Source organism: Glycine max, chromosome 16 (genome assembly GCF_000004515.6).
Source record: "Glycine max cultivar Williams 82 chromosome 16, Glycine_max_v4.0, whole genome shotgun sequence".
NCBI classification, from domain to species: Eukaryota; Viridiplantae; Streptophyta; class Magnoliopsida; order Fabales; family Fabaceae; genus Glycine; species Glycine max.
The window spans coordinates 34,007,768-34,022,641 of NC_038252.2; the positions used below are offsets into that span (position 1 = coordinate 34,007,768).

The following is a 14,874-nucleotide window of genomic DNA, read 5'->3' on the forward strand; positions in this document are numbered from 1 at the left end:
CTGACATAGACACCGGACATGTGGACACCTGTAATGTCCAAAATATAGAACATGGACACGACTATATATATATATATATATAAAATAAAATAAACTAAAATTACATAAACTTAAATATGAACGATATGCATAAAAGATCTAAATTGAAAATCAAGATTTACATATTCATCATCATCTCAAGATTTAACCATGTAACATCACAAATATTGAATTTTATCTCATAATTTTCACCACCACCTACACTTTTTATCTTTGTAACATAGGTCCATAAAGGTTTGGTATCATCATCTTGTTCTTTAGCTTGACTAGGACTAGAAGCACTCATCTCTACAACAATTTTAAAAAAATAAAAATCAATGTAAACAAGTGAAAAACAAACAAAAAACAATATACCAAAAGAAACTAGAAAGGGCAACGCATACGAAAAACAAACAAATAGCAATAACACTTTTGTATCTCCATTCTCCACGGAAGAAAAAAAAGAGAAACAGGGAGCAGTCCAGCAAATTAGAAAAGAGAAACAAGGGCCTACCTGTGCGGGGAAACGGTGGCGACAACATGCAGCAAGGGAGACGTTTGGTTCACTTGCAGGAAACAACAAGGAGAAGATGAAGAAGAAGGTGCATGAGAATGAGAATGGTTCGTATTTGGTAAGCATTTTTTTAATAAATAATAAAAATAGCTAAGGTGTCCGCGTCCACTTGTTGGGTTGCATCCAGTCGTGCATGTCCGGCTGTCCAACCGTGTCCGGTGACAGTGGAAGTACCCGACATCGCGTCGCACCAGAGTCGTGTCCGCATTTGTGTCCGATGCAAGTCCGACGCGGGACACGCCGCTGAAGTGCCGCGTCCGTGCTTCTTAGACAAAAATGTTACTGTGTCCTATTCTAAAAAATTTGAATGAGTGAAAACGATGTTGTCAAAAAAGAAAAAGGTTACAATTTATTATTCAAAAACAGAGGATCTAGTTCTGACTGTGAATCTAGGTTGGAATAAAATCCACGGCATACTGCCCGAATTCTCAATGTTTTTGAAGTTGGAAACATTGGTATCAGGGAATCAATTAAAGGGTGGAGTTCCAAAATCACTTCAAAATGCAAGTTATTTGCGCTCACTGATGCTATCCAATATCAGTTTGAGTGGAGATCTTCCACTGATAATCCATAACTTGTCTAGATATATGAAAGTTTACCATTACAAATTTGTCATCTAAAAAACATTCATATGTTGAATTTGTCCCTAACAGGTTTATGAATTTTTTCTTCACCTATATGGTGCTCAACTTTTTTATTTCTACTCGATGTGTGACTTAACCTCACACTTGTACTTCAACAGCTAGTTGGTTCAATTTCTTCCAGTCTTACTCAAATTGATGGACTCTCTGTGTTAGATTTGTCACATAACAATCTATCTGGAAAACTTTCAACTGATACACAATTACAGAGTTTCAATGCCTCATGTTATGAAAATAATCTTGATCTTTATGGACCGCCACTAGAGAAATTGTGTATTGATGGAAACCGCCATAGGAACCAATTGTTAAACTTCCTGGAGCTGAAAAATTGCTTTTCACCCATGAATTTTACACGAGTATGACAATTGGATTTGTTATAAGCTTCTGGGCGTCTTTAGCTCAATCTTAATAAAGTGTACTTGGAGACATGCTTATTTCAAGTTCATAAGCAATTTACCATACGTTATTTAGGTCATGGCAGCAGTGAAAGTTTTCAAGTGGCGTCATAGAGGATAGCTGGTAATAATATACTTCATTTTTCCTTTATATGATAAATAAGTCACAAACCTTAGTTTACAATTGGATGGCGTTTTTCTCTTTTGTTTTGACCTTTAGGCCCTCAATTAATAAAAAACAATTATTCATCAACACGAACCTTAGTTGACTATCACACTGCAGGTAAACAAGTTGTAGTCCGGTTTTCTTCTTAAAAGAAGACTAGCTAAGCCATATATCATATATCTTTGAATGAACTAGTTTTAACTAAAGATGAACCAACAGTTATATGATAATGAAAAAGAAAAGTTGAACGTGCATGCATGTTTGTTTTGCATTTCCGAAAGCTAGATTAGATTGTTTACAAAATGCTAATGTAATTTAATATTCAATAATGATACAATGTTTGAAAATATATATTAAATGAGTTGTACATATATATTCGAACAATCTAAATCTTGATATTTTAAATATTCTTATCTCAAAATATCTTTTAACATGACTACAAATCATTTTTTAGGATTCTGTTAATCCCGTAATATAATCAATTTTTGATAAATGTTTTTCTAAAAAGCATATAATAAGTTGAAAGAGTTCAATTACTAATTAGTATTAACTTCAATGTATTGGAGTTTTACACGGGCATCTATTAATATTAATATATTTAATTCTATTTATATTCATACCATTTCGTATTAGTTAAATAAATTAAAGGAATGATGATTGTTATGTAGGTTATAAAACTTCGTTACACTGACATTTCATATTAAACAAAATTAAAATACTTTAACTTATTTTCTAATCGCAAAATAATAACGTATATTTTTTCCTGATATATCTTTTTCCTCCTTGTAAGTTATTAAGTGTAAAATAGAGAATACAAGTTTGAGGTAGTTTTTCTATCTCATTTTCTACTTCTTTATATAGCTTTTAATTAGTCTTGGTAATTTTCTTGGCATTTGAATTTTTTCTTTATTCTTTTTTTACTTCTAGGTGGCAGCTTGTTGAGGTAGAAAATGCAAAGAGACGCTTTTGGAGAGAAAATTAAGGAAGGCCTTTAGAGCTTGAGGGAGCAATTGTGATTGTGATCTAGTTTATTTTCCTTTTTAATTTCTAAGCATTTTGTTTGTAGTTTAGCCTTTAAATCTGAACTAGTTGTTTTGTATGAACGAAGTTGATGAATCTTCATAATAATCGGAATTGAGACGTTTGGTTATTGCTTCTTGATTTTTCGGCCATGCTCTTTGATATGTAGAAATAGAAAACTGTGTTTGATCTACGGATTTTGTTGTGCTTTTGTACATTAGTCTCATGATTTCATTCAAGGAATTAAGTTATATGAGATTAAAAGGATTAATTGTCAAGGAATTGAATGTGAATTACTGCAGCAAAAACTGATCTTAAACTTGGGCAAAGTTCTTTGGATCAGGTGGACTAAATTTCTTGATAATTCATTTTAATATCTATTAATATCTAACTATATTACAATTTTAAATTCATAGTGTCTTTCAATTCCAATAGCATTCAATTAGTTTGATTTAGCAAAACAATATGTGTCAAATTTACTCCTCGTGAAACATAGTTCATTTACCATTATATTACTTGTTGAGCTCAATGCAGTTGGGGGAGGCTGGTTTCATAACTTCAGTCTCTTCTTTTCATCATCTCTCTTTTTACTCGATCTCTTCCAAAGAACCAAACTAACTATAGAAAACGAATAAGCTGTTTATTTTAAATACACAATTTGAGTTCAAGGCAGAAACATTTATGAAAGTGTCATTGTATTAATTTTTTATTATATTAAGGAGTACATATTTTGGTTAATATATAAGACGACAAATATAAAATTGATATTAAACATTTATCATACGAATATTGAATTAAGAAATTTTGATATTTAATATATTGATGTATAGGAATAATGAAATTATAACCAATTAAGAATTTTAAAATTTATAGAAAGTATTGGGTTTTGGTGTGAATTGAATTGGAATTATTTTAATTTATTGAATATTTTAGTTATTTTTCTCAATATTCTCTTCTTCTTTTTTTTAAAGTATATATATTCTTCTTCTTCCTTAAGAACATGGTCACTTTAATAAATAAAAAAATCATTTATGGGTCTATTGTCATATATCTAGGACAAATAGATTAATTAACTTTAAATTTAAATGTCCTCTTCAAGCATGATATATGTTTTTAAACCCAATTTCCTCTTCTTCATTAAGAACATGGTCACTTTTTTCAACTAAACCCAATTTGAATGCCACTTCAAGCACGGTATGATTTTAATGTCAATTGCATATAATTTGAAGTCCTCCATTGGGATCATTTGGAAGGAAATAAATTGGGAAGAAGTGAAAGAAAATAAAATGGGAACTTTGGATTTGGATGGGATGGAAATGAAAATGAAGTAAAACAAATTTAGTGGGGTCCAAAAAAAAATTGATTCCTCAAAAACAGTGGTGAAATGGGAGAATTTTGTGTGAAGCAATATTAATTTTATGGGAGGATTCCTAAAAAAGCCACTCATTTTTTATTATTTTTATTTATCCAAACAAAATAAATTCTCCACCTCATTCCTCTTTTATTTCTCTTTTTTTCACTTTCATTTTCTCTATTTCATCTCTAATCCAAACAAACCGCAAAAGTTACGGATGAGTAATCTTTTTTTAAAAAAAATTCATAGTGCAGTTTTTTTTTATAAATTACAAATTTTGTGCTTATTAATTTTCTAATTATCAACTTTTTTTAACTTCTTGATTGAAGACTTTTCCAAGTCTCCCCTAAAATGTCACTAGTCTCCCCTTGATATATATAGTTTAGAATGCTACATTATTATTATTTAATTGGTTAGATATTAAATTGAAAAATAAAAGCAAAATGGGAACCTAAGCAGCAATTGTGCCATTGTTGTGTAGTTATCGTCACTTTTACTCATAAGAGAATATATATATATATATATATATATATATATATATATATATATATATATATATGAAGTGCATTTTAGCATATTTAAACTAAAAAATTTTCAATCGAAATGCATAATAAAATATTGGTAAATTAATTAGTACACAAAATTTTGCTTATAGTATTTGTCACCATAGATTTAGGTTGTGTTTAGGACGATTACTTAAAATATTATTAATTGATAGTTGAAATTTTAGATGAAATTAAAAAGTTTGAAAGTTGAAAAGTTAAAAACTGAAATTAAGCTGAAAATACATAAGCCAATGGATTCAATTATATTTGAAGTATTTCATAATATTATCTACTAAATTAAATTTGCTCCTAACTTTTCTTTTAAATATATACCAATTTTATTGGTTAATGTTTGTAAAAAATAATATTAGCTAGGAACAAAATTTATTTTTAAATTAAAATAAATATTCAATGGCATTTGGATGAAAGTTTTGGTTCAAAAATTTCCCTTAAAATCATTATTTTTCTGAAGAAGTTGTGGTAGAAGCAAACAGAACCACAGAAGTCATAATTATTATTTAGACGTCTTGTAGTACCAATACGAGGTCCGATTGGAAATTAGCTGTATGCCGAACCCATCTTATAGCGGCCATGTTTATATGCTTCAAATCTTTTTAGCAAATTAAATACCAAGTTTTTTTTTTAATACAATTCTCCCCTTCTTCTCCTTTATTTTTATTTTATCTATTGGAATCAAACATAATATCAAAGAATTTATATTAGTTCACACATTTTGTCCAACTAACCGAGTTAAAACCCTAGACTATCCAAATCACTTTAAACTTTTAAATGGCAAAATAAAAGTTATACACAAATTTATATTCCAGCATTTTTACCAATATTCATAGTTTTAGTTACTTGTTTCTATTTTTAAAACGTCCTAATACTTACTTCTTTTGCTTTTATATTTATGACATAAATATATAGAATATAACATGTTTAATATAAATAATATAAAAGGAGCTGATAAAAAATTAAAAAAAGCGGGAAAGAAATAATTATAAAATCAACATAACCAATCAAACTATTTGGGTCAAAAGAAATTATTTGAATATATTTTACATACTTTCGTAAAATTTATATTATTAAATTTAGAGGAAATACAAAATTATTTTAACTAATTTCCATAAATTTTATTGAAGAGTTATTTTTATATTTTATCCGTGTATTACAAAATTTTTAAAATTAAATATCCTAAAATGATTTTTTATTAAAAGTATGCACATCTAAAACTTTTTTTTACTGTTATTTACTAAAAGTAAAAAATAAATATGTTTTTATGTAACTAGTTTAAATATAAAAATGAATGTAAAAAATAATACAAAATAATAAGACAAATAAATATAAATGCAATTAACACAGAAATAAATTTAATATATAACAAAATTTGATCAAAAGTAAATTAATATAAATATAATATTTAAATGATGAATAATCAGTAGAAATGATAAAAAAAAGTTAGATATAGAAAAGATAAATTGATTTAGGGTCATGAAAAAATCTTGCTAGCTTCTATTTTAGAAATGGTAAAATATTTCATATTAAAAGCTATGAAAATGATATAAAAAAATAACTAATTTTGTGCTTATTGTTTTTCAAAATCTTCATCAAGTATTTATTGAGTTTCTCGTAACTTGTACTAGATAGGTCAATGTATGACTAGTCAATGCTTAATGTACCAATATTTATGCTTATATTCAAATCATAGAACAAATTATTATTACGTATATCAAGTTCTTTAAAATCTACATCAAATATTCATTGAGTTTCTCATAACTTGTATTAGACAGATCACTGTATAACTAGTCAATGCTCAGTGTACTAATATTTATACTTGTATTCAATTCATTGATCAAATTACTACTAACTATATTTAGTTCTTTAAAATCTGCATCAGATTTTTATTAAGTTTCTCGTAACTTGTTGTGAACAGGTTAGTGTATGACTAGTTAATACTCAGTATACCAATATTTATGTTTATATTCAATTCAATGACCAAATTACTACTCAATATATTGAACACTTCAAAATCTTTGTCAAATATTTGTTGAGTATCTGGTATTCTGAAACACATAGGTCAATGTTTGACTAAAATAGTTGAGTGCATCAAAATTTGTGCTTATAACAATTTACATATTAAATTTGAGCTAAGTATTAATGACCTGCTCCTTGACAATTCCATAAAGTATTTAATTGAGTTGTCAAAACTAGTTTAAAAGGTTTTGTGGTTGCTTTGTAAAACATTGTGACATACACTTGAAAATGTAGATAGAGTTAGTGTGGCAAGATCTTGAAAAATAGTGTGAATCTAAGATTAGAGTGCTAGCCACATTAAGGAAATGGATCCTCTATATTTTCTTTTATTTTCTATTTCCTCCATTTCTTTCATTCTTATAAGCTTTGGGGAATATAAATCAAATGAAGATGATATGTATTTTATGGGGAGTAACATTTATATTTTCAAAAGCTTAACAATGAAAGAAATGGATAAAAAAGAAATATAGATGATCCAAACACCTACATTAAGAATTGTATGTGTTTGTTTATTCATGTCCTTATATTTTTTTATTGGAATTTATTATTTTTCTTGAATCTACTCCTTTCTATTAAAAGGATAATATAAGTTAAGGATCTTCTTCTATTTATACTCTGTTTTATCTTTTAGTCAAAGTTGTGACAACATTAACTAACAAGTAAGACATATATATATATATTCTTAATTTTTTTTCCCTTAATTTACTACGGAACTTGTTATGAGTAATAATTTCTCCATTATTTGATTTAATAATTATTCATGATAGTGACATTTTGCTTATGCTCTAACACCATTTTGATTTTATTTTTCAAATGAATTGCTTTATTTTTTTTTTATCTATAAGAATCAAAGATAGGTAGGTAACAAGAGATTTATAATAATTCATGCACCTTACTTAATGAACTAAGCTAGACTATCTCAATAACTACCTTGATTTCAATATTTTCTTCATGCTTAAGGTTTTGTCATTAAAAAATAGCCACAATAATTATCTATGCTTACACATAATTCTTTTTCTTTTTTTTTTCATCACACACAATGATGATGATGTTGGTGGTGTGGTGGTGGCGATAATGGAGGTGGTATTGGTGGTGATGACGGTGGTTATAATTATCAAACTCTTGAGTTAACTCGTTAATTTTTACAAGTCTATGAAACTCTCATAAGTTTAGTAAACTCTCGAGTTTGATAATTTTGGTGGTGACAATGTATGTTTTTTGAACCAAAAATAAAATTCATAATTTTTTTTTGTTTTAAAAATAAGTAAAAATGTTTTAAAAATGATTTAAAAATCATTTTAGCTTTATTTTTCTCAAACATATTTTGTTTTTGAAAATTACATTTAAAAATGAAAACCAAAATCAAAAACTCACAATCACCCTAAATGGACCCTAAAGTTGTGAGAGTAATATAAAAAGGTTCTTTAACATACCTCAAGTATAAAAAAGGTTGATTAAACATGAACAAGAAGATAATTGTCTAATTATTTTCCATAGAATTATTTAACCTTATTTCTTACTTGAGATTTTCAATATCAAATTTAATATACACACATATAAATTTAAATATATTTACAAAAAGTATATATAATTTAAAACTAGAACTATATTTATATTTATAGAAAAAATGAGACTATTACTATTAGCAAGAGGGGATTGATAATTTTTGCAACAAAAGAGTTGATCTGTTTGAAGAGCCTACACAGGGTTTGAAAATAGATCTATTTTAAATCGGTTAATCCCTTGAGAACAACATTTGACATTGCACCCATGCTGGGTATCAAAACATCGTCATCGTTTTCAGATAGTAATAGTGTGGGCCGTTGTGTTCATCGTCGACGATTGTTGCCTTGTTTTCCAGCTTGCTTTTCTCTACTTGCTTTCTCGTGGCATTACGTTTGCAACTCCTACATTTGTAATGGTTTCTATGAAGTAACGATGCTTAGACTCTTGGTCACAAATCAATTCAGTACCGATATGAATTTCTTGTGATGAGAGAGTGTTTCAAAGCGTAACGTTGTGGATATCATATTGCCAAGGTGAAGAGAGAATTTGCATATGTATGTGTTTAGTTATTTATTTACCTTGGACATGGAGAGCCTTTGATTGGGTTTTCTCCATATTTTTGCCATGCCCACAAGTTCATGACTAAGAGGTTGTTTGGGTTACATGACATATTTTTCTTCTCTTGGCTTTTTTATAGAAAATAAATAAATTTGGTGTAAAATGTATTGTTTTATGTACGGGAAAAAGTTTGAGTTTTCACGTTTTTGTTTTTATGTAATGATGCTTACACACCTAACTATCATTTTGCAACATCATATTTTAGTTTTAAATTAAACTAATCTTATTTCCAACCCCTTTTTTATTCAAACTTAATCAATAGTAGTAGTTGTAAAGTTACTAATTATTTCACATCAATGTTGTTATGATTATATAAAAAAAAAAACTTAATTGGTTGTTTTGAAAAGATATTAATTAACGTGGAATAGTCAAGTGTTTTTAACATATGCTGGAATGCTTCATAATTGATGTAGTGCGTCCATGTGAGAGGATGCAGTGTCGTTTGTCTTTCTTAAGCTCAAGTACTAGTAGATCACAGCATGAATCATTTGAAAGCTTCCCAGCTTGTTTTATAACCATATAAAACTGCTTCTTTATGCACATGCTTCCATCTTAGTTTGGCATGATAGTCTTTATGCATTATCTGGATTGATCAAATGTATTTTTTATAATACAAAATATTGCGTGAATGAAAATATCTTATAAAAAATCCTTTAATAGTTTTCGTTTAAAGTATATAAGAAACAGACGCCAATAACCAACCAGCACAGTTGAATTCAATTGCCAAAACATGACTTTGTAAGACCACTTCAAACTCCAACGCCAGATCACTCCTAGATCAGATTCCCCTTTTAAATTAGTTTGACAATTTGACCACATTACAAAAGTTTTAGATTTAAACAACATGCATCACCCATTTTACATCATACTACAATGACCATTAAACAACCACACCTTCGTGTATCACTCAGCCCCAATTAATTACTTGCCCAAAACAATACTAAATCCATGAATATAGATGTTTCTTTTCCCACATTAAATGGCGACATTAATTTAATTATTTGCTCAATAATTGAAATAATGAAAACACACAATAAATATAGTTGACCTGCTCATCCTCCTAAGAATAAAAAATGTCAACTACTAGTAGGGTAAGAGACAAATTAAATACTACATAAAACAAAAATAAACAATAAAATAAAATCAGAGTTTCTATCTCGTGATAAAGGCATCACAGCCGGAGACGGGAAGATTCTGAAACTTTCTTTCCATTTGGTCCACGTCCACATGACACACCCCACTTGTGTATTCCAAAATTTGAGATTTCATATACATTTTCAAAAGTTTTTTTTATAAAATAATTCTTACATTTTCTTCTAAGCATGACTTTTTTTTTTCTCTATTAAAAATATAAATATAGTAATAAATTAATTATTTTATTTATCAGTGTCACTTATAAGAAAATATACTATAAATAAAATTTACAGCCCCTCAAACTTTATATTGCATGGCTAATAAATTTGGTACTTTTGGCATTGTACTTGGTGCCATGTCGATAATGATTTTTTTGAGAAACGCTATTTTAGTATCGAACGACATACCATAATAGAAATGAATTCCTACTATCAAATATATATGATAGATACTTAAAAATTTATTAAATAATTAATGTAATAAAGATTGCATTTAATTTAATTTAATTTCTATGCACTATCAACTATTAGAATATTAAGATAAATATATTTTTAGATAATTATTATAAAATTGAATAAATTTATTATATATGATAATTTATATTTAAAAAAATATCATTATCTCATTAATATAAGGTTGGGGTCTAATAATAAAAATAGAATATAAACATTAATATTTATACATACTGTAATTAGAAACTAAAACTATAATTATATCTATAAAAGAAAAATAGAACTTACAAATTACAATCATCATGAAGGTCGGCGAGTTTTGTGCGGCGAAGAGCTGAAGAATCTAAACCGGGTTGGAAATCGGGTCGGGTTCCGGATAAGACTGTCCCGACCCGGAAGTGTTTTTCTGACGTCGAAACGCCGTCGCGTTCAACATTGGTCAAGCCCAAGAGAACAGCGTCGGACATGGCACCCGTGTTAGGTATCAAAACGTCGTCGTTATCAGAGGGCTCAATTTCCATGTCAGGGCAATCGGGTTCGCTGGCCGAGACCGTTTCCTCGTTTTCCAGCGTGTCAGAAACTGACAACATTGGAGAAAGCTCGGAATTTGAAGAACATGCGTTTTCTTTTTTTGGGCAAGACACGGATTCATTGGGTTCGGATAAACGGGTCGTGGATGGCTTGGTTCTGGTGCTTCCCGCGAGGGAGTTCCGGTGAACAGGTTTCGCGTGTTTGTGGTCGCCGGTGTAGGTCACGATGAACGTGTTGGGTTCGGTGGTGCTTCGTTCTACTTGCTTTCTCGCGACGCAGCCTTTGCAGCTACTGCATCTGTAATAGTTCCTATAGAATAACAGTTCAAAGTAATGTTGTGGATTTAGTATGCTGAATGAATTTCTCGTGATGAGAGTGAAATTCAAAAGTGTAATGTTATGGATATGTTACTGTGAAGGTGATGAGACTATGAGAGAATGTTTTGCATATATATGTGTGTGTGTGTTTGGTTTATTTATTTACCTTGGATATGGAGAGCCTTTGATGGGTTTTTGTCCATATTTTCGCCATGCCCACAAGTCTGATGACAGGTTGTCTGCGGTTACATGGCACACCATTTTCTTCTGTTGGCTTTTTCTGTAGAAAAAAATGGAAATTGATGTAAAATGTAGTGATTTTATGTTTTGGGGTTTTATGTATCGGAAAAAGTTCGAGTTTTTTTTTTTTTTTTGTTAATGTAATGAGTTGATTAAAGTGTGTTTGTAAATGGGAATTGAAGTGATTATTTACCTTTTTCTTGATCTGGGTGTTTGCGGTTGTGTGGTTGGTGAAAGGATGGGACTTGTTTGGGGTGCTTGAGGGGGTGGTTGGTTTTGTTCTGGGCTTTGGAGTTGCTGTTGTTGGTGGTGTTGGAATCTGTCAAAACCAGTAGTGGTGGGTGTTCCAATGGAGGTGTGATTTGTGGGAGCAGGAAGGAGATGGTGGTGGTAACCTTGCTGTTGTCCAATGAATCCCACAACCTCAGACAAAGTGGAGTTGGGATTGATGCCAAGATCACTAGTGATAGTGCTAGTGCTAGTAGTGGTGCTGGTGGTGTTGGTGGGGTTGAAGTTTATTACTAATTGTTGATGTTGAAGCTCTTGGAACCCATTTGTTGTTGGTTGCACAAGACTGGGAAAAGAGAATAATGAGCCATTTTCTTGGCTCAAATCCAAGCAAGAGGTAGTGTTGGGGGTGGTGGTGGGTGGGGTTTCTGTGTTTGTGGTGGCAGTAAAGGTAGCAGCTTTGCAACTTCTAACTAAGGCAAAGAGATCCCAATCCTCATGAGTCATTTTTCAGAGAGAATAATTGGTTTGCGGGTATATATATCTAGAAATTCTTGCAGAAGAAATCTCAGTTGTAATTGGTGGTGCTTCAGTTTCTGTTATGCCCGATGGAGACAACTGGTAGAGAGCAAATTAAGACTGAGACAGAGGGTGAGATTAGAGGCACAAAGGATGGCGCTGACTTTTTGGATGAACCAAAAAACTTGTTAGAGAGAGAGAGAGAGTGATGTTGTGGTGGAGCACTGACTCAGTTGGGTAATTCTTAATTATTTATCCAGGGAAAAATGAACTTCTAGTGAGAGTATTTTGTTTTGATATATTTAATTCCATCTCTTGGATTTAGGAGTTTATTGTTTGAGAGATTTTAATCTTCTGAAACTAAAAAAGGACAAAAGCACTTTGGTTGCCTTTTTGATTGACTATGTTATTATGTCAAAGAGGAACCCTACCTAAGGTGGCAGCAACGTAATAAGGACGATGATTCCGATGCTTCCTTACTTAGTTGCCTTTGTTTTGTTGTGTTAGACTTAGCCCCCACAAGCATGTTGCCTGAACCATACTCGTGTTCTGATTGGTTAGTTCGCGTAATCTAGGAAACGTATAGCAGTGTTGCAGTGGCAAGCTTTGAAAATTGCTCAGTCCACTGTCACTGCCATGTTTCTGCATGGCTTGCCCTACAAACTGGGGCACACTCTACCCCTATGCTGCGTTTCGTGTTTTATGAATAAAACTTACTACTACTATTACTACTAAGCCTTTTTATTTTCGTTCATCCATGTAAACAGGAATTTCATATTATATTACTTTTACACCATAAATGAGATTATGTCTAAACATGGAAGAATCTTTAATTCCCCTTAAAGTTTGGTTATATAATGTCCTAAAAAATGTGTATTTTAATTTTTAAGTCGGTAACGGTAACAAATTTTATATTAAAATTTGCATTACGGCTGGAAGATTTTAATTTTGCATCATCACCAAACAATTACAAAAAAGTTTAAGAGTTCAATGACGTGTGAGGACGTGAGGTAAACTAGTTTGAATTCATATACTTGGTAATTTTCTTTTATTAATATTATCTTATAGTAGTAGTTGCTAACCAATGATGATATAAAGTAATATAAGTATCACAATCAGCAATATGTTGCGTTTGATATTTAATTATGAATAAAAAATTAACTATGAATAAAAGATTAATAATTTTTTTTAGAGATTACATGTATTTTTCATGCTATTATCTATCTTTTCTATAAATATATGTAAGATGATAAAATTTTGTTTGAGTATTACACAGTTATACTTATATGCTCGGGACTAAGGGGCCTAGATTAGGTTTTAGTCTAATTTACAATTAAACATAATTAAAAAGACAAGTTACGCAAATCAGAAAAATGAGTAATTAAAAAAGCCAACAAATAAAAATAATCAGGTTGAAAAATTAAAAAAACATTTTGGAAATTAAAAAAACTGAAAAATAAAATAAAAATATTATAAATGTAAGAACGAAATCAAAGTATTGTTACACACAACAAATAGTTAGCATTGGACAGTCAAATTATTATTGTTTTATGCTTTTTTTTCGAGTAAATAGATATTTTGATTTCTGATTTTTCATTTATCGGCATTCTCGGTCCCTTGGGAGAGCCTAACAAAGGCTCAAATATCCTTAAAGCCAGCCATGACAATCCATTCCATCCATCCTTATACCAGATCACAACATAAACAAGTTGAGCCACTGTGATCCCCAACTCGTGATATCAAATGCCAAAGTTGCACCATCTAAGCCAAAATCTAACACATAAATTAAGAACCAGAGTATCCCAATGTGCAGAATTAAAGCCACCAACCCAGTCCATCCAATAACGTTAACCTTGCTCTGAGCTTGAAGGAACTTTTGCGTTGGAAAATTGAAGGGAAGTGAAAGAAATTGTGGAATTACTAAAATGGAGAAACTCCCTGCAGGATCAGCTATATCTTCCTGTTGACCAAGAAGCTTCAAAATTGTAGCGGCAAAAAATGTATATAGGCAAGAGCAAGATACTGGTCAGGGATAATATCACCCATGAGCGTTGCATATAAACACCAAGCATATTAACCTGCCCAGCTTCGAAATCTTGTCCACAGAGTGTCTCAGTTGCACTCCCCATCGATCCCAAGCTACAGTTTTTATAGAGTATCGTTAGATTTTGTGTTTCTTTTAAAAAAACAACAGGCAACTAACAATTACAATTTCTACAGCTTCCCTATTGAATTTGTCTTCTTTAAAATGAAGACATGCAAATACACTCACAAACTACATACCTATGTAACATTTTAAAATGGTAATGAAATCAAATACATGTATGACAAATTCTAAAATTAGCTCAAATCTTAATTGGCCATTTTTTAATTAATAGTTATATATCGTATATCATTAAAGTGTACTCCCTTCACTTTATACTAGTGAAACCAGTTGGTTTCTATTCTCTAAGCAAGCTTTCCTGCAATATCCTCTGAGAAATACACAGCACAAGGCTTCGTTCTTGCTTATGATTTTTTTCTTTTATCTGTAGAAATTGAACTCAGTTACGTACTAGGGAATTCACAACAACTCAAGCACA

General features: G+C 30.4%; 1 protein-coding gene across 1 annotated transcript; it reads right to left on the bottom strand.

The window, feature by feature from the left end:
- Positions 1-9,161: 9,161 nt before the first annotated feature.
- On the bottom strand, positions 9,162-12,761 carry LOC100794708 (probable WRKY transcription factor 27). The gene is made up of 3 exons (XM_003548964.4): positions 11,739-12,761; positions 11,472-11,585; positions 9,162-11,297 (listed from the first exon to the last, which is right to left on the bottom strand). The coding sequence occupies exons 1-3, from the start codon at positions 12,278-12,280 to the stop codon at positions 10,742-10,744; spliced, it is 1,212 nt and encodes a 403-aa protein (XP_003549012.2). The 5' UTR covers positions 12,281-12,761; the 3' UTR covers positions 9,162-10,741.
- Between the last annotated feature and the right edge of the window lie 2,113 nt (positions 12,762-14,874).